Below are 24,872 nucleotides of genomic sequence, written 5' to 3' on the forward strand. Positions count from 1 at the left end.
ATAAATAACGTTATTTAACTAAAGAGAGTATATACTTATTTTACGATAAATTAGAAAGCCCATATTATCCCTATAGCTATGTAATATATATTGATATTATGCGTTAAATTTAACTCCTCACGCGCCATTTTAACTTTTTGTCTCAAATTTCATGTCAGAAGTACGATTTTAGTCCTTATTTTAAAGGTGAACCGTACTTTTGACATGACAGTTGACCCCTAGAGTTAAAATGGCACGTGAGGAGTCATTCTGTACGGACTATACTTAATAGTCAAAACATCTGCATAGTCAATAAAAGAGTATTTTAGTGGCAACAAAGATTTTATTTTCTAGGAACATAATATTTAAAAAAACTATATAGTATACAGGGACCAATAATTACCTAAATAGAACTAACTAGTGACGTTCTATTTATCCTGTTTCACATTTGACTATAAAATTCAACATAATATTATGCATCTATAGGTAAGGTTATTATTGTGACGACATCATTTAGTTTTTAAATCCTAATAAACTGCTTAGTAAAGATTAAACATTAACTTACAACTACATACCTACGCGCACCTTTAGAGTTTATTAACTAGTATAAGTATATGAAATAAATTACTCTAACAAATCTCTTCAGTCATCACGCTCATCAACATTGAACATTTCCGAGGAATTGTTAATGTTCAAAAGAAGTTTTTTGCAATGTGTGGGTTTACAAATTCGACTTTTCACAACCTTATGACACGGTTTTCCCGATCCAGAGGGATGATGCTGAAACAAAATGTCTTAATTCATATCCTTTGCCATATTTTATCTAAAGCTGTACCTACTACTTTTTTTAATGTTGTTAAATATCACTAGAAAATTAAAACACTGGTCAAGTGCGAATCGGACTCGCACAGGAAGGGAAAAATAACGCTTTTTAATCGCACACCTAGAACACCGTGCACTCGTGACATCGTGCAAGTTAATGACCGGACAGCGCCATCAGTAAATTATTTGTTCAAGAACACATTTTAATTTTTTTTTGGTGATGTAACCACAAATTCATGGTTTTGTATTTTACCCTACCTACCTACCTAATTTCGTAATTCTAGGTCAACGGGAAGTAACCCATAGGTTTTTAGACAGACACGACAGACGTACAGACAACGAAGTGATCCTATAATGGATCCATTCCTCCTTTTGAGGTACCTACGGAAACCTAACAATAGCTATAAAATAAATAGAAAAACAGGTCAGGTTTCTATACATAATGGTGGCAGCTTTCAACTATACCTATAGATCTAAGTTTGTTTTGAAAATGGCTAAGACACGCGGAAAGACGGACTGGACGAAACTAGCTCATTGTTTTAGTACTGAATCCTAAAAACAAAATTCGAAGCAAACAAGAGATTCAACTGCAACCTTAATGAGGTTGCAGTTGAATGTTGAAACGTTGAAATTCGCAGTTCCGAAATTATGACGTCAGGGAAGTACAAACAAAAACAAGTATTTTTAAAACAGTTGATCGGCGAATAAAAAAAGTATTCATACTCACAAGGATGTGTCTGTAATTTAGTTTAACTGCAAAGTCGCATTCGCCGAAACAATCGCTCCATCCCAACCACGGACCCATCTCACAGTTGACGTCTTACCGACCACCCACATGAAAAACAAAACTACTTAAGTATTCATTTATGAGTTATGATATTGTATTTTAATAAGTATGATGAGTGATGATACACTGCAATGGTAGGTACCTAGGTAGGGGGGCAAAGGTTTTAAATAAGACGAATTTTTTTCTCCATGTTTCTGAACAAATAATTTATTAAGGTGCGGAACGCCTTTCTGGCGCGCAGCGTCCGTTTTTCATGTCACGTGGGTTACATTTCACTTATTTAAGGCCAGATTGAACACCTTCTAGACAAGCGTCTCAGAGTCATTTCGTTCTCAAAGTAGAGTTCAAGTTGAATGCAGGAGGATCTGGGATCTGAGAGCCCACCGCATTATTATCCCAATTTGGCCCAAGTGTTATGAATTCATAGAATGGCACGAGACTCCATAACTAGATCTAATATGTATCACCAACTAGAAAAACTAATAATATATGTAGGTAATAAAAAGTAACTCAGGCAGCCTAACCTAACCCCTACCTAGATCGGCTCCTCCGCCCCTACACCGATCCCAAACCAACCATTATCTAACTTAAACAACCTTCTAATCAACATTTCTAACCAACAGTATCCGCACATAGGTATAATCACATTTATTTATACAAATTGAAACGATACAAGAAGCCTCACTGATAAAAACAGTCACTCAAAATTACTTTCACAGTAACTAAGTCAAAGCGCCCTTCCACAACTTGACTATCTCAAAGCACAACGCGTAATCAAACTTAGATCTCTCATTTCAATAGTATCCTCGTCATTTTCCCCCATTTGTCGCCATATTGCTTTTTAAAACCCGTGCTGCATTGCTATTGGTCAATTCAAACTCGCCACCAACATAAAAAAGTATTGCCATTCTTGTCAAAATTTCCACAATTGACCACAGACAAACACAATTTGTTCAAAACTCTGAATCATGACGGAATAATAAAACAGTAATTTAATCAAATCACGACACAAGAAAACCCCTAACATTGTATGTGATCATTGGAAATGAGTCATGCATGACCCTCAGCAATGAGGAATACAACGCAGAGGCAGAGAGAGAAACAAGCGCGCTCAAACCTAGACGTCGTCGTTTACTTTACGCAAGGAATGATATAGTCATAATGTCATTATAAAATGTCTTTGCTTCAAGTGGAAGCTTATCTTGCATTAAAAAATTCGATGATTTTAAATATTTGATACAGAATACGTTAAGTTAAAATTAAAATTGTAATTTCTAAAATAAGTATTAAATTAATTTACTTGCAAATATGAAAAAGTTCTATTATGCCTATTATATGCTATCGATGGTTAAAAAATCAGAAACGTTTCTTTCATCGTAACAGCTCCAATAGAAGAAATAATAAAACTGCCGGACCTCGGCAGAAAATACGAGTGTTCATCTCGTAAATAGCTATTCAAAAGTACAGCCTGTACCTGTTCAGCAAGAAATAAAAATGTTAACTTTCTTCGGATTACCTACTTGTGTAGGTACTTTTCTGTTATACATTTGTAGATATAAGTACCAAGACTATTCGCTTTCTAACGAGTATCCTAAGGCTAGATCGCATAAAAGGCTATTCAAGTTTTTTTCATAATAGCTACAATCTACAAGTTGAAAGCGTTTAGATGACTAGGTATGTGAATAGGCTAGCAAACTGGGGCAACTGCGTAACATAGGTACCTAGCCAGTGACTTGAACATTATTATGATCTGCAACCTCTTCCAATTTTTCAAAAAATAGCGAGATGGCGGTTCACTTGACGTTATGTGATTTATTAGTCAATTTTAATTTATACTTAATATCATAAATGAAAAAGTGTATAAGTCCCGCAAATTGCTATTGCGCTGGAACCATGTCTCATTAACATAGAAATGACGTCATTTTGACGTCAGCCGAAATAAAAATATACCATCAGCTCGAAACTTCAGTCTAGTGCTGACGTCACTAAAATGGCGACCACGCGCATTAGCAATTTGCGGGACTTATACACGCGCGTGTGGCGTGCGGGTGTTTGGGGGGTGTCAACCTGTCGCATACTATACCTCCATCTTTGAGTAAACTTCAGTACTTTTTAAAAGAACGTGATGTGCTCTCCAACAGACATAATATGTCCAGCAGTGGACGCATAGGTACAGGCTGATGGATGACTGGATAGTTCCTTTAAGAATTTTCATACACTCAAAATCTTGTTATTCAATGAATTCGCCTTACCAGGTGGTGGTGCATCGTTCTGCAAAACTTCGTTATCCTCCGTCGAAGGGGTCGCCTTCATTTTCTTTGTGCTTGCTTCTATGAGCGACGACGTAACTGATGGAGGACATGATTCGGATTAATATGCGTTTCTAATAAGAACACGATCACGATATAGAACTAGGAATTAGCTTAGCTTTTTATCAGCAAATAGCAATCACTCCGGAACTAGCATACCTATACTACGCGATATGTCGAGATCGCAATTGGGGTATGAGGCGAGGGGACGCCCTACACACCCGTACGTTATCTGCACTATCCCGCACCGGGTAAGCGCATGGGCTGTGCGGGTGTGCGGTGCGTTCCCACCCCGATAGCTACCAGTACCAGTATCGATACCTGTACGCTTAGTACGAGATTTTATGTCTCACCAACGATGATAGTATTCGAGCGTCGAAACAGTTCCGCGTTTATAGTAAATTGGATGTTAACTGCCTTGTTTGAAAGCTCAAGTTTGTCTACACATCTAAGCCAGCGCTCCAAGCGGAAACGTTGCGAAATTAAAATCAGTGGCATTGAATTTTTGACTTCAATTCAAGGCTATGTAGGTCCATTTTACTTTGACGTTATTGTGTTTCGACTCTAGAATTCTAGCAACGTTGGTAAGACGTAAAATCTAATACTAAGTGTACTATTAAATTTTTATTTGTACCAAAAAGTAACATCAAGAAAAAATGGACAGGGAAGTACTTATCTCTACAAGAGATCTCTACCAGGGACCCTGCAAAACTACATCAATCATTGTTACAATCTCGTTGTGAATTGCTGAATTTATGGCATTCTTGCTGCAACAATGCATTTCAGCCATTCCGTAATTGTATACCTAAGGCCGCGGATACCTGTAAGTTTTACTTACTTGCTTACATGATTAACGTATGACAAATTTTCTAAGTAAACACTCTTATAAGTACATTTACCTCAGTAAGTAAGTTTGTTAATCAACAGTACTCAATTAATTGCGCAAGCTACTTACGATACTTACTTACGATGCGCTTACGATAATATTATTATGTCAGATAAGTGATCACAGATATGAAAGACAGTTTACAGTGCCAATGTCAAGCGCCATACAGTTCAAGCACTGTTATAATAACTATCGGCTCCACACGTTGGCCCCAACACTTTTCGCCCAACAAGGTATGAATCGGGAAATTAACCAACCAAAAATTTGCCAACGTTGGGACAAATGCCAATTTCCCGATCCACACGTTGGGCGAACAGTGTTAAGGCCAGTGTTGGGGCTAACGTGTGGAGCCGGCGTAAGATTTCAGCTTACCAGCTACATCTTTGTTGCTATGACACGCTCGTTCACAGGCGTCTCTATTGCGGAAGTTATTGGCGTTGCCACCACAGCCCGTGTATCCAAAAGGCTCACAGTTCGCTCGCGACGAGTCGAAAAACCAACGCTCATCGTATCCACGACAAGGTCCCACGGATACCGGCAGCTTACATACTTCTGAGAACAATATGGCTCATTTTGGCACCAAAAAAACGTACGAAACGAATTAAGAATCCCTTTTGCAAATGTGTTAAAATCAATTTAGCAGCAACGATTAAACTTAAAGATTTTTTTGGGAGGTAATTGCAATTTGTATCCTAAAATAGGCGTGAAAAACTACGTTCAGAGACGCCCAAAAATTTATTAGATGGAATTGGAAAGATGAAAATACAAAATCTTTATTTCTGTTTATAAGTTGTGGCACTTAAGCTACGTGAATACTACCACCGCGGTTAATTCGAAAAGCAGATTCTACTGACAAGAGTCGGCAAGGAAATCAGCGGTTACTCTTTTCTTTTCAACATTTTGGTAAAGGGAAAACAAACTGGTTTTAACATTCATAGTTCAAGAAATCTTGACACGTCTAATCCCTAATCATAAAACCATCTCACCTTCTGAAACGGTCTCGTTTTCGCAATCGGGGTCTTCGCCATCGCAAAGAGCCTCCTGCTGTGTCAAAGTAAACTGACAACGATGTAGATGCTCCTGCACTAACGATTCTATTTTGGGATCATCGCTTGTTACGTTTTCAAATGACAGTTCCTGTTGGGCCAAAAAAATCATTGAAGTATTGAAATACTACATATTCAAACATATACTAGTTTACAACTCAAAAATCTTGTTTTTGTCTTATAAAAGCGGTGCTCAAAAGATATTCACATTTATTTTTATCCTCCAATTAAGTAATAAAGGCGGAATCATTTTCTTCCAGAAATTCGTATCAGAAACATGCTAAACATATTTTATTCACGCAATTTACGAAGTTGAGTAGAATGACATCGATTGCCTTTAATCATATCTCGTAAACAATTAGATATCACTTGCTTTAACAGTGAAGAAAAACCTCTTGAGGAAACCTGCATGCCTGAAAGATCTGTTTTCTCAAAGGTTTGTGAAGTCTGCCAATCCGCATTGGGCCAGCGTGGCAGACTATGGCCTAAACCCTTCTCACTCTGAGAGGAGACCCGACTCAGTAGTGGGCCGGTAATGCGTAGATCATGATGATGATATCTCGTAAGTCCCGAAACAAAGACTAATACATCACTATTGCGTGGTCACTATAGGCTTAAATCGCTATCAAGGCGCTGTCGATTAAATCGCTGCATGTAGCTAGAGCTTTACTATTCAGCAGTGTGTGCAGAAAATTGCTTTTGACCGCCACCTCCGGAACTACATAAAACAACCAGTACTACTTACAATGTTCTGTAATTCAGCAAATCGTTGGTTCCAGCTCAATAAAAGTCGGCGAGTGAGTTCCTTCTGAACCCGCGAATCCCGTGACACATAGAGGCGAGTGCGGATTCGCTTGCCGCGACCACATCGCGCGGAGCACGGCGACCACCCGCCCCACGGCGTTACCATGCAATCCGATTTAGGATTGTCCTAAAAACGTTCCATTTCACACTCTATTGTAGTTCATACTTCAATTTCCAGGCTTTAGACCAATTACGAATCTGTACTATCTGTGGTTACCTAGTGGTTACGATGTCCGCCTCCTATTCGGAGGACGACGATTCGATCCCAGGCACGCACAATTATCATTCGCTTTACCGGTGAATGAAAGCATCGTGAAACCGGCACACCTGAGAGTTCTTCATAATGTTCTCTAAACTGTGTGAAGTCTGCCAATCCGCACTTTTCCAGCGTGGTAGACTATGGCCAAAACCCTTCTAACTTTGAGAGGAGACTCATGGCATGTAGTGAGTCAGCGACGGGTTGATCATGATGATGACTATTCTGTACCCATAAATATGAAACAGTACTGACTGATTTGACAGACAACTCACAGCCTAAGCGGGTGAAGATAAAGATTTGAAAAGAGTAAATATTCCTTGGGTATCTCCGGAAATTCTGATAGGATCCATAAAAACGTAAATCCAGGCGACGAAGTTCTGGAAATAAGCTAGTCTACAAGACACGCGTCGAGAAAATGTCAATCTTAAAACCCATCCCTTTATCGTAAAACAAATTAAAACCACCTGTGTGTATAATACAGAATAACTTACTATATAAAACCAATCGAAGTTTGTAGCGTTTACTGGATCGCCAGGGCTGTAAATAAATTGAACATTGTTTATTCTTCTCATTCTTCTCTTAATCTTCAAGTGATTTACGCGTTAAGAAAATTTAATGAAAAATTATTTACGCTCAGGGCAAACGTTGACCAATATTTAAAAAAAAAATGGCAAGTGTATGACTGTGAAAAGTCCCGTGAAGCACGGGGTTTAGGGGCAATCCAAGACTAAGACAGTATTACCCCCAAGTTCAATACTCTACTTTTCACACCTCGCGAGACAGTAAAATCAAAATCTTCGTACCTATGCTTAAATAGGTCTTTAGAAGTTTCTGGGAGCAAATCGTTTATTACACTTTGAGCATTAATAGTTTCCGGAGTTAAATTACTGCTACCATCACTGCACCATGTCGTTCCTCGACACTTTAATTTCAAGTTAAATAAATAATTAATTGCAATAACACCACAATATAACGCTTCGCAGATAAATAAGCTTTGAAGGGAATTTTCAATAATCATGTCTTTACTCTATGGTTCGTGTTTCTGGCGAGTGATTTGGGCGCAACGAATTTGGAAGTACTAATACGTTTGGGCGCCATCATACGTCTAAGCATAAAATCAGTCAGTGCGTCTAAGCAAGGCAGCAACAGTAATTGATGAACTAAAAACTCCTTAGAAAGGAGGGACTTAGGAACAGAATTTGCTTCGGGTGCGGGATGTTCTAGATTCAAATTACATTACATCCCGGATTTCAGTACAACATTACAACCCGGCTTACTCGTAGGAATGTTATGACGTACTTTACCTTTAAGATAACAGGTCAGTAATAAGGCATTGTCGAGTGAGTGGTGTGAAAACCTATATTACACACCTGTGACAAGGTCCAGCTTCACACGGCATGGCCTGGCTCATGACGGTGCGCGCTCGGAAGCCCACGTGGCAACGCTTGTGCGCGCGCGCCGCCAAGTAGTGTCGCGTGCGTGCGCGCACTCCGCAGCCCGCGCACGGCGACCACTCCGACCACGGCGACACTGCGCACGGGCCGGACGTCTCCGCCGGGTCAGGCTCGTAATCTGATATTACTCTACGATAGTTTGCTTTTATAAGTATACCTATATCCTGAAGAAAGCTTATGAAGTCGAAAATTGACAGAAAAATATCAAAAACAAGTTAAATTTTAAAAAAACTTTTTTAAAGACAAGACTTTTTAATGTAAGTACTAAAAAAGATTCAAACTTACTCATGAAAACAAAATATGTAGGTCCAAACACGACTGTCCTGCCATATGCCATTAGAACATATTGCGAGCAATCACGAAGAAACTATAAAATTATCTCTGACTTTTTTTTCTCACCTGCAATGCATCCTAGGCCCACGACATGGTCGGTATTCAGTGAGAGCTATCCTACAAGCATCGGCCTTGGCTTTGGCGGGCCAGACGTAATGCCGCTGCCTAGCCACGCGACCTTCGCCGCACGTCACGCTGCAGACGCCCCACGGCCCCCACGCGTGCGTCGCACACGCCCCGCCCGCAATACTGACCACATTCTCCGGGATTTGTTCACCACCGAGTTCTAACAACGAAATACTATCAGTAAAAATATACTTAAACGTACAGTGTTATTATATTGCTATCTTTTTCATAATGATGTGATTTCATCGGTTGGTAAGTGATAATGCAGTCTAAGATGGTAGCGGACTAACTTGGAAGGGCTATGCCAGTTTTTATTACACATATACTCCTTATCGCCTCCTAACCGCTTGGAGGCCACGGCCTTGCCGGTAGGGTGGTAACACTATGTATGTGTCCCTACAAAAGTATGCTTACCTGCGGCATCACAGCTCTTCTCATAAAGTCGTAGACGTGAGAGTCGAAGACGGGCGATTGGTCGCATCTCCCCAGTGGTGCTGTAGAATGGAGAGCGGACATCGCGCGGCCACTCCGGCCGAAGAGCTCGCACTGCCGCCTGGGGTATCGTCGGGCTACGGCGGGACTGGTAAATGAAACATTGAAACTATTGAAACTGATTGCCTTGCCTTGCTTATCCGCCATTTACAGCTAACTACTAATAAAAAACAAAAGAATATGAACATCACTAATTTCTCCAAAGATTTATTAAGTTATGGCAATGAAATAAGATCAAACTTAGGTACTCCATACGAGCATATTTGCGCGTTTGTTGCGCCACACACGGGCAAAATACGCGTCACAAAGCGCAACACACGCGCTACACGCAAGCAAGCACACGCAACAATAATCAGTAAGTACCCTTATTATAAATGCGAAAGTGTGTTTGTTTGTTGGTTTGTTGGTTTATTGGTTTGTTGGTTTGTTGGTTTGTTGGTTTGTCCATAAATCACGTCGCAACGATGCAACGGATTGACGTGATTTTTTGTATGGGTATAGATAAAGACCTGGAGAGTGACATAGTACCTATACTTTTTATCCCGGAAAATTAAAGAGTTCCCACGGGATTTTTAAAAACATAATTCCACGCGGACGAAGTCGCGGGTATCAGCTAGTTAATTAATAATATACTAACCATGTAACTAAGTCCATTATCAGTGCCAACGTCATAAGGGTAAAGAGGTAAGATAGCGGATCGGCGCCATGTGCAGTTCGCATTGCAAAGCTCAAGTGCTGAAACTCCCACGATCCAGTCAGGAGACGGCGCAAGCTTCGCAGCGAGAGACACGAGGTGATGTTTAGCATCCACTCGGAAAACTGCGAAGGTGCTGGGGATTCCCGCTCCGGCGACTTGTTGCCAGGAAATGCCTCGGGCTTTGATTATTGTGCGAATTCGATCGCTCTAAAAAAAACCCATAGTATTTTTTTTAATACAGCGTGTTTAATTTTTGTAGGACATTATTGGAAAATCCAAAATCCGGATAGAAAAACTGCCACTATAAAAGAAGGCAGGCGTCACCGACGCTAACGCTAAAGTGACAAATTTTTGGTCAAACTTGGACTGTCCATAAAAAATTAGAAAATTGCCAAAAACAATTTATCATGAGTAGGTTCCTGCGGTAGTAGTGTGATGACGTGACGCGAGAGCTCAGTGATTCGACATCTTGTGATAACTATCACCCCTCCCGCACATCTCCACTATCTGAGCCTACTCAGTTATACGCCCCAAAAATGTATCTTTAATAGCTTCTAGCTGGTAAAAGTCCTATGAAAAATCTAGAGACTCAGATAAATAATTTTGGTCTTGCCTCTGCCTTTAGCTCCTTTTCAAGAGCCGTGGTGGTGCCATCGTCAGCTAATCGACGCAAGCCCATGCTAGCAACCCTCCCTTCTTGCCACACGCGATACTGCGCCGTGTGAGAGGCGCCTATGACATCACCAAAGTGCGCCCGCGCACCCTCGGGCGGAAACTCGCGGGGATGCGTATTGCGGGACCACAGACCTTCGAATGTGACCTACACACACGTCTACATTATTTTATAAAACATTAATGTTAGCTTTTATAGACTTTGGGTGTGTGTGTGTGTGATAGATTTGATAAATACACATTCTCATAAAAAGAAGCACTTGCAGCCTGAGAGCAAAAGTTTACTAAAGACGAGGGAAGTGCAATTTTTTTAAACTACCGGTAGTAAAGTTCGCAGGTAAGTAGGTACTGAAACTTAGGTCAGGTCGCTATGACACAAACTGAGGTAAGTACCTACCGGTATACGTACTTCATACTTGGCCTCGTCACAAGCACAGCATGGCTCAATGATCGGTGGCTGGCGACTGAGCGTAGCAGTGACGGGCGCAGGGCATAGCTTGCGTGCAAGTACTGAGCTTTTTGTTCCCTCTATTGGCGTTGCACGAGCGCATAAACGCACGCACGAGTCCCCTGCGATAGTAGGAGCGCTCCAGATCACCTGTTCAATAAATCTATAATGATGATTTCCTCTAAAATAAGCTTGTCCCTAGCTTGTACGATTTGTACTATTAGATCCTCAATTGGTTTGTAAATCAATGGGCATCGTCATTAGTGATTAGATACCTTCTTTATGAATTCAATATCATGAGTTATTGTCTTTGTTAAAATACCTAAAAACATAAATATTATACTCTCCAAGCAAATGGAAATCGATGAAAGCTTTATAAAAAAGGGTTTTACACATCAAAGAAACCTAAAAATCTTTGACCGTATTCGAGCCCATACAAGCGTTTCTAATCCCCCACAAAATACGTGTTTTAAGGGGGATTAGAACGTGTAATACGGTACAATACATGTAAGAATATTATAATTTACGACTCAAACACACATTTCTTTGAAGATAGGTTATGTTTGAAGTTCTAGTGTATAGGCAATCCCGCTTACTTGCACTTCTGTTTTAAGATGTGCGGTAGCATTGTCCACAGCTGACTTGCAAGTTTCGTGTGGCTTAGTTTGCGCGTCGTATGCCTGAAACGTTCCGAGTGAATGGGAGTTGCTTGTCTTTGTACTGTTGGTTTTCTCATTTTCAGTGTCTTCTATCGTTTCAGACCATATCGCGAAACTTCCGAATGGGGTCGGGCCTTGACCGCTGTCAACTCCTTGAACCGATACTGATAAACAAGAAAATGTTGGTGAAACCTTGAAACCTGCTTGAAACTAAAAGATACTAGCGTACCTACCTACAAAAGTTAACTATGGGAATACTTGACTAATTCAGAAATAGATAGAATTCTTATTTGGCAATCTCTAGAATATTTTGTACGTCGTCGCCAATAGGTACGTCTTATTACCTCTAGGCATAAATAAGTTATAAGTAGACTATAGTAGACTATTTGTCTAATATGCGGAATATTAGACAAATATCGAGTTTTTTGGGAAAAGAGTAGGCCCCTCTAGAGCTACTGACATAATCATCATCTTCATGATCAACCCATCGCCGGCTCACTACAGACCACGGGTCCCTCTCAGAGTGATAAGGGTTTTGGCCATAGTCTGCCACGCGCCTGGCCATTTGTGGATTGGTAGACTTCACATACCTTTGAGAACATTATGGAGAACTCTCAGGCATGCAGGTTTCCTCACGATGTTTTCCTTCACCGTTAAAGCAAGTGATATTAATTAAAACGCACATAACTCCGAAAAGTTTGAGATGCGTACCCGGGACCGAACCCCCGACCATGTGATTCTGTGATGCCGCCTTCCTCCGAAGGCGGACGTCCTAACCGCCTAACCTGACCTAACGAGTATATAGTTCGAGCAGCTGTCCACTGTCCAGTCAGCAGCTCGCGCTGTGTAAACTACTTATGCACCCGACCCGAGTTTGTGTAACCCTTAAACTCTATCCGCACATATCACTTACAGAGGTCTAGAGTAAGAAACTGTCACTTAGAGAGTCTAGATGCATTCTAGATGTGAAAAATGGCTCTCTCTTTATTTGTTTCCTATACTATCACACGTAGAGGTTTTCGAATATAAAAATGACGGGACCTGACTATTATTGTCGGTTACTATAACCTGTTTTCACTGATCCAGTTTCGACTGTAGATACAGTTACAATTCGTTTAACATGCCTAATATTCCTTAAAATAAAATAGAATCGATGTTAATTCTTAAATATTGGGGCATTTTAGCATTTACATCTCGAACGTACTAAAAATCATTGAACACGTAGCACTGGCGGCATGTGCGGATAGCACAGACCCAGTGCACTGGCGGATCACGGATGGTCACGTGCCGGCACTGACATGTGCGGATAGCACAGACCCAGTGCACTGGCGGATCACGGATGTTCACGTGCCGGCACTGACATGTGCGGATAGCACAGACCCAGTGCACTGGCGGATCACGGATGTTCACGTGCCGGCACTGACATGTGCGGATAGCACAGACCCACAGTGCACTGGCGGACCACGGATGTTCACGTGCCGGCACTGACATGTGCGGATAGCACAGACCAGACCCACAGTGCATTGGCGGATCACGGATGTTCACGTGCCGGCACGGATATGTGTGGATAGAGCTTTACCAATATAAAGTTCTCCTGGTAGGAACAAGTCGGGATCGCCGGCCACGCTGAGCTTGTAATGCACGTCTGCCGGCTGGGCGTGCGGAGGCGCGCGCTCGCACTGCCCGCTGGCGGGGGCGCCCGCCGCTCCGAGGACACATAGTGCAAGCAGCACGAACATATTGATAACCTGCCTTTTTATAATGGACCAATGAAATTAATTACCTGGAATGAACATCAAGCCAATTGTTATGTTATAAATACAACCAACTTTATTTTTTCAATAACAATCATACTCTACTGATTATAATGCTAAAAAATGCTTTTTTAAGTGTTTTTTTTCTTTATGAAAAAAATACACATTGAAACTAAGTAGATTCGTAGTACTAAGACTTTATGTTATATTAAAAACTTAAATTTAATTATTTCAAGGGTACGAGGAAACAAACACATATACATACGGCACACTATTTTACAGGCGCACACTAACGAATTAAAAACCAATCATTAGTTTAATGTTTATAACATTATTGATTTATGTACTTAACATATTATATTAGCTTATAAATCAATAATTATGAAGTTTCATTGTACCTTCTTACCAACAAAGGCTGGAATCCATTGAATCCTAAACAAAGAAAGGTCACCTACCGGCTTTACTAACTAATGAAAAAGCTTCCCGGCGTAATAAAATTACCTAATGGCTTTTCGACCAATTATCAAATTACATAATTATAGTAATAATAGTAATTATAAGTAGGTTAATCGCGATTCACAAAAGAAAGCATAAACGCGATCGAATGAAAGGCGGCCCGCCCTACGCGCCTGGCGGGGCTGAACTGAAAATTGAATAAAGGAATATAGCTACGGATGCGAGGGTAAGTTAGGCTCTTTACGCACTATGTCCAATCCAAAGTAGCCGTAGTACTACGTACAATCTACTTTTCCTTAAAAAGGTAAACAAGTAGCTTTTTGCTGAAATGCGTAAGGGCGCACTATAACCCATGACTTTATTATCGCGAACTGACAATGAAATCATGATTCTTGGTAAGAGTTAGTTAAAACCTAACTCCAGAATGTGTTAATTGCCGGATAAATCGCGTCTATTAGGCCTTTCTCCGAGAAGGTTTCTGCGATTTGTTTATCTTTTAAGCTAGGTAAGGAAAACTAAACAATATTTGTATGAGGTTATGCATTAGATCCGAATTTCGTTTTCCAAAGCCGTAAAATGAAATTCGGATCTAATGCGGAACCCCTCATACAAGTAGCTACTTCGGCTACTTCGGATCGAGAATTCTCGGATTCGGATCGGATGCAGTGCGTAAAGAGCCTTAGGTGGTACAATTTTAGTATAGGTATAATTTCTGAAAATGTACCTTTTATGAGTTGTAAAACTGTGAGTTGTAGATTCAAAGGTAAGATATTAATTTAGCAGTAGGTAGTTTCCTCTTAGCAGAAAAATTTGTTGCACTATGCACTTAAACAAATTAGGGAAGTGCCTAAATTGTACCTATTTGGACGAAAAATTATCGAGACCTGAGTTCATAAATATTGCGCGACTATTCGATTGCAAAAATTTCGTAACTAATTCGACATCTGAAATATTATGTATCAGTTTTTTAGGGCTCCGTACCCGGAGGTTGTCAACGGGACCCCATTACTAAGACTTCGCTGCCCGTCCGTCCGTCTGTCGGTTTGTCAGCGGGCTGTATCTTGTGAACCGGTGATAATAGTTAGAAACTCACAGAATGTGTAATTTCTATTGCCGCTATAACAAAGTACAACGATTTCAAAATGACCGCCATGAAAATTAAAGTGTTATTTTTTGTACAATGGTACGGAACCCTTCGTGTGCGAGGTCCGACTCGCACTTGACCGATTGTTTAGGAGTAATAAAGTAGGTAAAGCGGGTTGAATATAAAATATGAAACATGTTTAAGAAGATTTAAATACTTTATTACAGAAGTACTTACCTATAGCTAAGTAAAATATTAACCTAAATATTTGAAATTTCAATATAGGTACATGATTGATTTCTAAAACTCTTTATTTAAGTATATTATCATAATAGAGTAAATATAGATATAATTATAAATTATTTATTTATCTTAAACCTAACTTTTCATTCTATCGTCAGATATGAGAATACCTATAAGTATCAAGAGGTATTAAATATTCATTTTGAAAACTATTTTTCGCTTGTGCAAAAATATGTTTTTCTCGCACTGTTTTCAAATTACATAGTAAGGCCCGCGCACATTACTTAGATACGGTGTGTTACTTACTGCAGGCACTGAGCGCATCGAAACATTTTACAACTAGCGCCATTAAATTGTTCTGCAAACTTACCTGTTGTCTTTAGTGAAGGACAAACGAGTTAATACGACGCAACGCAAAAATATCAAAGTAGACGTTGTATGTATTTGTTGCCTACGTTGTCGCCTTAATCAGACTACAGAGTTAGGACACACATTTCGCATCCCGTCGCTCATCTAGGAAGACGGGTTAGTACTAATCAACTTTATACTCTTCATACACGACGGGATACCCATCAGAAACACAACGTATAGCCCGTACAAAATGACTCCTCACGCGCCATTTTAACTCTATGGGTGTCATGTAAAAAGTACGGTTCACCTTTAAAATAAGGAATAAATCGTACTTTTGAATTGAAATTTGACACTTTTTTAATTCATTAAAGGCAACCGCTTGGCCACAACCACACCTGATGGAAAATGATGATGAGGCCTAAGATGGGACGCGTTTACCTAGAAGATGCCTATTCACTCTTGTTTTAAAGATACCCGGGTTGTAATTGGTAGGAAACACAGATCGTGGAAGAGTATTCCAAACCTTAGCCATGCTTATGAGGAATGATGACGCAAAACGTTTCGTGCGTGTAGATGGCATGTCAACGGCATTGGGATGGAAACTAGCCCGACGTCTTGCGGTTCGGTGGTAAAATGGTGAAGGGGGGGATAAAGTTAAAACGGCGCGTGAGGAGTTAAATTTTACACGTTATACGGACGAATTTAAAATCAATCTATCTGTAATCTGTTGATAGTTGCTTAGCAATTAACGTTGTTAAATTTGCAAAAAAATTTTTTTTTTAAAATAACAATGTTGCTGTAACTTATCGACGAATCACAGATAGATTGATTTTATTATTAATTTTAACCAAGTTAGTATAGTAGTCGGTAGCCATCGGTAGCCGATCTATTCAATGCAACAGAGCTAGATAACGCATTGCGTTGCATCCCTCATGATTCACAATTACTTAATAAGCTTTTTACTAAAGTAAGCTGTTGATATGCTTGGAAAAGAATGTTTTGTTAAACGGCTTGCTAAATTAATGTGCGCAAGCTTTAAAGACTATAATAATATAATAATGTAAGATCCAAAGTCTACAATCTTTTATAGTAGCAGTCATTTGCAGAGACTACATTTAGTTGACTAGGTCAGTTATCACTACAAATAGGTACTTCGAAAGTAGGTATAGTATCTCTAAACTTTGGTTCATTCTATAATAATGTGCAGAAAAATACGAACACCGAACAGCGACTACACTAAAGTAGATATTATAGTTTAAAAATTGTGACTTTTTATGCATAATCTCTAAATTTTAATCGAAGAATCCTAACAGAAGTAATATTACAAAGTCAAACGATTTTCTTTCGTAAGACACTACGATAAAATAATTATTATCGTAATAAAGTGTGTGCTTCTACTTGGCATAATAAGGGAAGTATACCCTTTATAAATAAAATTGGAGTGCAGGATATTTACATAATTTGTCTTTTTTTATGTCATAGACATTTTGTGTTGGTAATACCTAGTGATAACCTGCATCGACTCTAGTTATTGGAATTCAAGGATACAAAAATAAGCAGTAGATAATAGAAACTCAATATGAGTGTACCTACTAATTACTACATAAGAACTCATTGTATAATCGTTTATAACACGTTATCTTCTCCTAATCGACACGTATATAAAAAAGCACAGCCACGAAATATCATTGATCCAATCAAATAATTCATTCACGAAAAAATTGCAACAATCCTCGACATTTTCTCGAACAAAGGCCTGATTGGCTATGACATATTATAAATCGCGAATAACTTACATCGCGTTATGTTTTATCGGTAATACATATTATATGCGCCACCTGCATACGCACCCATGGAATTGGCGAGAGTTTTAAGATATTCTAATCCGTAGCAGTGGCGTAGAAGTCATACTTGATTCTAGTACAAGAAATATATACACTTGCGCACTTCTGTTTAAACTGCGGCAGAGTGACAAATTAAGATACCCCTGAAAAAATGCGTTTTTTATGTATAACTCTAAGTCACAGGTTGGACAATTTTTGTTTGTTGGTACAAACAAAAATTGTCCGACCCGTGACTCCAAGTATGAGTGCTGAGGCTGCGGCCACGAATTGACGTGAACAAGCATTATTTGATGAAAGCGGAAAACCACGCCGCTGCTGCGCTGGTGCGACAACGAAGCCAGAAGGCATAGAAACCTGCCTGCGGTTTTTGCAAATATTATAAAACAGTATGCCACGTTGAGACAGCTGTTGTTTTACGCAGTTTACTGTGATAAAATTGGATACATACTATTTTCAGATGTTTATTCTTACATGGCTTCGCAATCGTTGTAGTCTCGTTCTAAGACAAAAAGTATTACTAAACATGGCGAAACTATAAGGGTTCCTTGTTTACTACGGAATCCTAAAACATCAATATTCATTTCATCAGATTTGGCAAATATCAAGCCATTCACGTCACGTAACATTTGCAAGTTACGCTTGGCTTAGCGACGATCATGCTCAATGCAAAGCAATGATGAGACCTTTTGCTAATATGTTTTTGCTAGTGTTACTTTCCGTTGCAGACGCAAGACGTATTCACGTAATAGCCCTGCAAAGTTAACTTGAGATCCGAGCGGAATGCGCGCACCCTTTTTAAAATTATATGTATTATAAAAAACCATACATTTTCTATTTTATTTGCACCCAGCTATAAATTAATAAATTAATAAATAAATTAATCGATCACACACTCATTCGATAAATATTGTTTTGCAATTAGTACGGCGCGCTCACGTCATTCTCAAGTTAACTTTGGCAGGTTGTAAACTGTTTAGGACTGCGGGCGGTTGGGCGGATGGTCGCGCATCTCGAGCACGTGGTCGACGGGCACGGGGCGGCCGTCGGGACCCACACGCGCCGGCCGCACCACGCCCTCCGTCATCATCTTGTCCAGCAGGTTCACCAGCTTCATGGCCTCGAATTCCTTCTAACAAGAGAGAAGGAGTGTGAGGCTGCGACAACACTTATTTTTAAACTAATGTGTGTCATTTTCCGAGATTTTCATCCTTTTCAAGATAGGCAACCGATTTTTTCTTTAAATTTGATGATATGGTTATGGACACGTACAATGGACGGTAACACCCGAGTGCCAAAAAAACCTCGGACAGCAGTGTCATTTCCATATTTTATTAGTGTCCTGTTGTTTAATAGTAGTAGAAGTGGTAGTTCCTCTGGTGCTGCAAATGTTCATGGGCAGCGGTAATCACTTAACATCAGGTGACCCGCCTGCTCGTCTGCTCGCTATTTTTGATATAACAAGAGATTAGGTTTGGTTAGGTCGCTTATTGCAAAAAAATCGCTACTCAGTACTAACCTGCTCATCAGACATGCCCTCAAAAGGGTTGGCGCGCGGCGGCCTGGTGCAGCCCACCACGGGGTCGATGCCCGGCTGCGCCTGCAGGTACTCCTCGGTGTCGGAGTCCTCGCTGCTGGAGGAGTAGCACACGGGCCCGCGCGCGCCGCCCAGCAAGCCTTTCTGCGCCAGGTGGCCGGCCGCGTTGCCGAAGCCGGTGTACTTCACCATGCGACCCACTGACAAACAAACCAGACACGATAAAGATTAAACATTTTTTCCGTACAAAAGTCGGTACCCGCGTGGTAAGACGCGGTGGGCGACCACCCAGCACCGGCACCTGGTGGGCACGCCGTGGGCACCTTTGTATGGTAGTTTAGTATGAAAGGTCATTGTGAGTGAGCATGCAAACCCGAATAAAAATATTTTTTATTTAGTTTCCTTGCTGGACCATGCAATGCAATAAATACAATGCAATGCGGAAAAGAACTGACCAGTAGCGGCGTCAACCATCAGGTTAGGGCGCAATGAGCCAGTCAGGATGACAGTCCAGGGTGCCAAAGTTATGAGTACCTAAGCATCTTTTCTGTACAGTGAGAAAAATATTCGCACTCATTTCGATCGCGGTAATATATTTATTATCGCTAATACTTATTATTTATTAAACTAATCACATAAGTAAGACCTAGAATTATCACAAGCAAAATAATTATGTGGAAAAAAAATGATTTGTCACCTCAAATAAGACTTTCTACACTTTCTGCTAACTTAACTTAACTTAACTTTGTGCTAACTACAAATCCTCAAGTTCAAAGAGCACATTATTAGGAACTGTAGTCCCATCGAACCCTCGTGGTAAAAGGCTGAGTGGATAGCACAAGTCCACATGGCTGGTCCCCAACTAGGTGAATGCACTTAATCCGTTCTGCAATATGTCTGTCTCCAAGTTTGCACATACTTGTCATAACCATGACCACTCTGTCAAGAGTGAACGAATGAGAAGAATTGTATAGTACTAACCTTTCTCCTTGCAAAGTATGAACAGGAACTCAGCAACCAGATCCCTCACAGAGGTGACAGGTGTAGTGAGCAAACGGCATAGCTGGTTGCGGAGAGTGTGGCCCTGCTCAGGCGGTCTGGAAACATCCCTCAGCGGGGGCAAAACGATCAGGCGCAGGTATTTGCGCTGCACCCGGCATCCGCGGGCGCTCTTATTTAACACTGTCAGTACTGGAGACAGGTTTTCATACTGATTTTTTGTGTTCTGTAATAAAAAGGCATGAAATTAGTATTAACTAACTGACCTGCCCTGGTTTTGCTTGAGTAAAATTTTTAAAAATTGGTAAGGGGGTAAAATATAACATGAAATGAATATCACAACATTAATTTCATGGTGCAGTAAATAAAATTTAAAATAGTCTTTAGTCCCAATGTTTTACCTAACCAATTTGCATCATAAAAAAAATTCTTAACTCTTGACTAACTTGTGTCACAAAAGCTTCATGATATAACTTTACCATACAACTTTCATAGTCAGCTGTTTGCACTACATGGGTCAAAATTTGTACTGAAATCCTGTAATAGATAAAGCACTCACTGTAGTAAGAGAGAGCCTATACTGCAGCAACTGAAGCAATGCGTGCAGAGCATCCATGTTTCTTCCGTCGTAAATGCACAATGCCGTTTCACCGTCATTCAGCTCTGGAGTCAGGTACTGATAAAATACTGGTGGTACACTGAAAACAATATCTCTCAACGTTTCTGGCTGTCAAAGTAATCATATGACTATAGTATGTGACAGGTCAATATGGCAATCTGGGTGGGGACACCCCGCACAGCCCCCGCGCTAACTCGGTGCGGGACTCAGACAGAGGACCAAGGTGGACTTGTCATACGCGTATAATCGAAAGGGACAAAACAACAAAATAAATCATACCTACGTATGAAAGTTTACGTTTCATAATTTGCATTCGCTACAACTATTACAGCACACAGCAATGCACCATAAATGGCTTCAACATCCCTTCAATACTAAATTTAAAACAGAAATCTAAATAAAGTTCTAGTACATAGATCCCCTGTTGGACAAATATTATTTTATTTTATTTATTAGGTTAACTTTCGGCTACTTACCCTAATACATTAAAGAAATACTTATTCTGAACATATAACTTACTAAATGTAGTCCGCCATTTACAAGTTCACACAACATTTACAAAAATATGTTACAAAATAAAAATACATTGCAACAATAAGTCGATTAAATACAAGAAAGACATTAAAAAAGTGTATCTAATATTAACAATCTCTGTATATAAAAACTAGCTGATCCCCGCGGCTTCGCCCGCGTAGATTTAGGTTTTTAAAGATCCCGTATAGCCTATGTCACTCAGGAATAATGTAGCTTTCTACTGGTGAAAGAATTTTTAAAATCGGTTCAGTAGTTCTAAAGATTACCCCCTACAAACAAACTTAACGACATTACCTCTTTATATAATATGATCCCCGCGGCTTCGCCCGCGTAGATTTAGGTTTTTAAAGATCCCGTATAGCCTATGTCACTCAGGAATAATGTAGCTTTCTACTGGTGAAAGAATTTTTAAAATCGGTTCAGTAGTTCTAAAGATTACCCCCTACAAACAAACTTAACGACATTACCTCTTTATATAATACAACGGGCCGTGCAGCAGAAATCGTAATATTTTAATTTCGCCATAACTTCAAAACCAAACGTCCAATTTTAATCATTCAAAGACCAAATATTATCTCCATAAACTGTTCTTAGTGATGAAATCATTTATTTTGATAAGGATTAATAGCATGAGTAAAATAAACGCGTTTAAATGTAGTCCAAAAAAAATTCAAGATTTTTAAATAAAAAAATGGTTGCTGTGCCTCACTCGACATAGATGGGTATAGTGTGTCGCGGACTTTTTTGTAGATATTTATAAGATCTACAATTAATTAGAACATTTTATGGTTCTATCTTTTATAGTTTAGGCAGCGTACGCAAAATAAGTAACTTTTCTGGTTGATTTTTTACACCTTGTGTCCGAAAAACCCAAATATCTTACGGAACCCTATTTTTTTCCAAAATAAAATATAGCCTATGTTACTCGTGGATAATGTAGCTTTCGAATGGTGAAAGAATTTTTAAAATCGGTCCAGTAGTTTTTGAGCCTATTCAGTACAAACAAACAAACAAACAAACAAACAAACAAACAAACAAAGTTTTCCTCTTTATAATATTAGTGTAGATGAATTGCTAAATGTGTTGCTGATCGCAAATCTCGAGAACAGCTGAACCGATTTGCTAATTCTTTTTCCATAATATTCCTTGAAGTACGGGGATGGTTCTTACGGAGAGAAAAATTTAAAAATATTTCCTGAAAAAGAATCGACTGTTAGGCGGAACGAAGTTCGCCGGGGCAGCTAGTGCTAATAAAATAAACTGCTGATCAATCTAGTTGGTCCATACTATGACAGGCCAAGTACACAATCAGACCAACCTGGTTAGTAGGTTAGCAATATTACTGTGGAGTTCCATTAGTGACTCCTGTGTGGAAGTCTGAGCATATAACAGGGCTGTGAGGGCAGGCATCAGTTTGAGGTACATGCTTTCCTCAGCCTCACTCACATTCTCCGCACTTTGCAGCGTCAAGTTGAACTGGGTCTTTAGTATCTCACATACTATTGCTAGTTGGTTATCCTGCCAACAATTTTTAATATTTATAGGCATGCTTAAAAATTATTATAGAACATATTATAATTCCTTAAAAAGTAACAGCCCACAACAAAACACCTTTTTAACAAATTTCGAAAAATAGATGTACCTACCTACTCAATTTGGTGTAACTTTTTTATTCTATTTTATTCTTTTACTAGCTGATGCCCGCGACTTCATCCGCGTAGGTTTAGGTTTTCAAAACCCCGTGATTAGGAATGCAATTTTATAGCATCAGGGTTAAGGAGTATAAAATCTTTACTTGGTAGATCCAATAACAATTTATAACCGACAGTTTCTAAATCCAATTAGTTTTGTTAACATACATATAACATTTTGTCAACGAATTGTTACAAAAAAAATTTAATCAAGTGAAAATACACTATTACTCAAACCATCAAAAATATATTTATCTGGTGACCTGCTAAATAGCTGTTGTGGCTGGATATGATTTAACAATAAATTGTAAAAAAAATAATGTCTAATGCCAGTGGAAAGTAAAAAAGAAAATATTAGGTGACAATTAAAATATTTCCAACCTGAAGAAAGCAGTAGTGAGCCTCTTCAATCACTTCTCTGCTTCCAGCAACATCACACTGAGGCTCAGAGGCCTCCAAAACAAGCTCATTGAGACAACTTATCAAGTAATCCATCCCATGCAATTCATCTTTTATTTTGACTTTTATGTCTTGTCTCAGTGCTGTCAATATAAACAACAATTTCATGTCGTACAGCATTATGTCATCTTTGAATGGTATTTCCTTGTATGAGCGTAATCTTGCAACTAACCCTTGTGCAATGCTAGTGTGGGCACACAATGCACGTGCCACTTCACTATTAAATGCTATATTGCACAGACATTTCATGGCCTCAACAACTACTTCCTTTAAAGGCATATCAACATCCATAGTATCATCAGGGTCGACAAAGTTGAACAAACCCGCCTTCTCGATTAATGTTATGATCCACTTCTCACAAATCAAGTTCTCGAGCTCGGATTTATCTCGGCTGTAATTTTAAAAATAGTTACAAATACTTTTACTGTAACAAAAAAGTACTCATGATTAACGGCCATGTCCCTAAAACAATAAGCTCAATTATTATTTTCCAACTTTCTCCATAAATTAAGTGTAGAACTTGTGCCCGGACTACTAGGTACAATACAATAATATAGTACAACAGTACAATAATAGAACTGGCTAGATTACCACCTTTTTCTGGCTACTTTTTTATAATACATAGATAAAACTTTAAAAAATTACCTCAATAGCCTTATAGTTGTTAAACACAAAACATGAATGGACTCTGAAGATTTTGATTGCAGATGCTGGAATAATGCGGCCCATAAAGAGACTCTCCTGTTGTTCTCCAATAAAAATGGAAATGTAAAAACGTTATTGTTCTGAAAATTAAGTAGGTAGAAGATTCAGAATTAAAAGTTTAAAATAAAAAAAACAATATTATTATTGTCAGAAAACTCACTGTCTTTAGAAAATTCTCTAGAGTTAGAGCGACTTCCGTGTAGTTGTCACCGCTTACAATGTTGATTTCGTCTTCATTCATTTTGTTAATAACTCAATGAGTTTTTTAATTAAAAGCAACAAAAATACACCCAAACCTTAAAAACTTAATTTATTGAAAATTGGGAATTTCATAGCGTAGGACGTAGGTCACAGAGTGCATTGAATATATGACGTAGGTAGACCTTAGGTAGACAAATTGGTCTGTGGTAGACAATTTCAATTTGACACTACAGAGTACAGACCACCGACCAGAAATAAAAGGTACAGACCATACACTTGACCACAGAGTACTTTGTATGCACTTGACGTAGCACTGGAAACGTCAAAAAATGTTACTATAGTCATGTACTTTATTTAAAGCCCCGTATTCACCATCCTTCTTGCTGTACGTCCCGCCAAGGCCATGCACGATGCTCGATGCAAAAAGACCGTGAATAGGCTTGACGTACAGCGATAATTATTTAATTGTTTGCTGGATGTGCAAGATGAATTTTGCATCCAGCGAGCGCCCCCACCACCGCCCGCGTCGTGCAGATAGACAGTGAATAGCGCGGACGTACAGCAGAGTCATCGTGCGTCGTGCATGCTTGATCGTGAATAGACTTGCTGTACAGCAGATTAACAT

The 24,872-nt window shown here is 39.4% G+C and overlaps 2 protein-coding genes across 11 annotated transcripts; both read right to left on the reverse strand.

The window, feature by feature from the left end:
* Window positions 1–257: 257 nt before the first annotated feature.
* Window positions 258–15,002, reverse strand: LOC117983269 (spondin-1-like). Of its 10 annotated transcripts, none has more exons than XM_069499194.1 (16): window positions 13,983–14,594; window positions 13,353–13,525; window positions 11,711–11,937; window positions 11,064–11,264; window positions 10,608–10,814; window positions 9,935–10,201; window positions 9,220–9,385; window positions 8,746–8,965; window positions 8,263–8,475; window positions 7,384–7,429; window positions 6,575–6,760; window positions 5,770–5,920; window positions 5,156–5,335; window positions 3,841–3,936; window positions 1,529–1,620; window positions 258–759 (listed from the first exon to the last, which is right to left on the reverse strand). In XM_069499194.1, the coding sequence occupies exons 2-16, from the start codon at window positions 13,510–13,512 to the stop codon at window positions 622–624; spliced, it is 2,550 nt and encodes an 849-aa protein (XP_069355295.1). In that variant the 5' UTR covers window positions 13,513–13,525; window positions 13,983–14,594; the 3' UTR covers window positions 258–621. The 10 variants fall into 10 exon arrangements, 8 of the variants coding, with proteins under 8 accessions (XP_069355295.1, XP_069355293.1, XP_069355294.1 ...); XM_069499192.1 differs by having other exon boundaries at window positions 13,934–14,594; XM_069499193.1 differs by having other exon boundaries at window positions 13,353–13,556; window positions 13,934–14,593.
* A 1,519-nt stretch (window positions 15,003–16,521) lies between these two features.
* Window positions 16,522–24,441, reverse strand: ric8a (ric8 guanine nucleotide exchange factor A). The gene is made up of 8 exons (XM_034969758.2): window positions 24,207–24,441; window positions 23,987–24,126; window positions 23,264–23,732; window positions 22,510–22,709; window positions 20,598–20,736; window positions 20,021–20,264; window positions 19,022–19,239; window positions 16,522–18,634 (listed from the first exon to the last, which is right to left on the reverse strand). Exons 1-8 carry the CDS (start codon window positions 24,285–24,287, stop codon window positions 18,479–18,481), a joined length of 1,647 nt encoding a protein of 548 aa, XP_034825649.1. The 5' UTR covers window positions 24,288–24,441; the 3' UTR covers window positions 16,522–18,478.
* Between the last annotated feature and the right edge of the window lie 431 nt (window positions 24,442–24,872).

The sequence above is a fragment of the Maniola hyperantus genome, chromosome 6 (genome assembly GCF_902806685.2).
Source record: "Maniola hyperantus chromosome 6, iAphHyp1.2, whole genome shotgun sequence".
Lineage (NCBI taxonomy): Eukaryota > Metazoa > Arthropoda > Insecta > Lepidoptera > Nymphalidae > Maniola > Maniola hyperantus.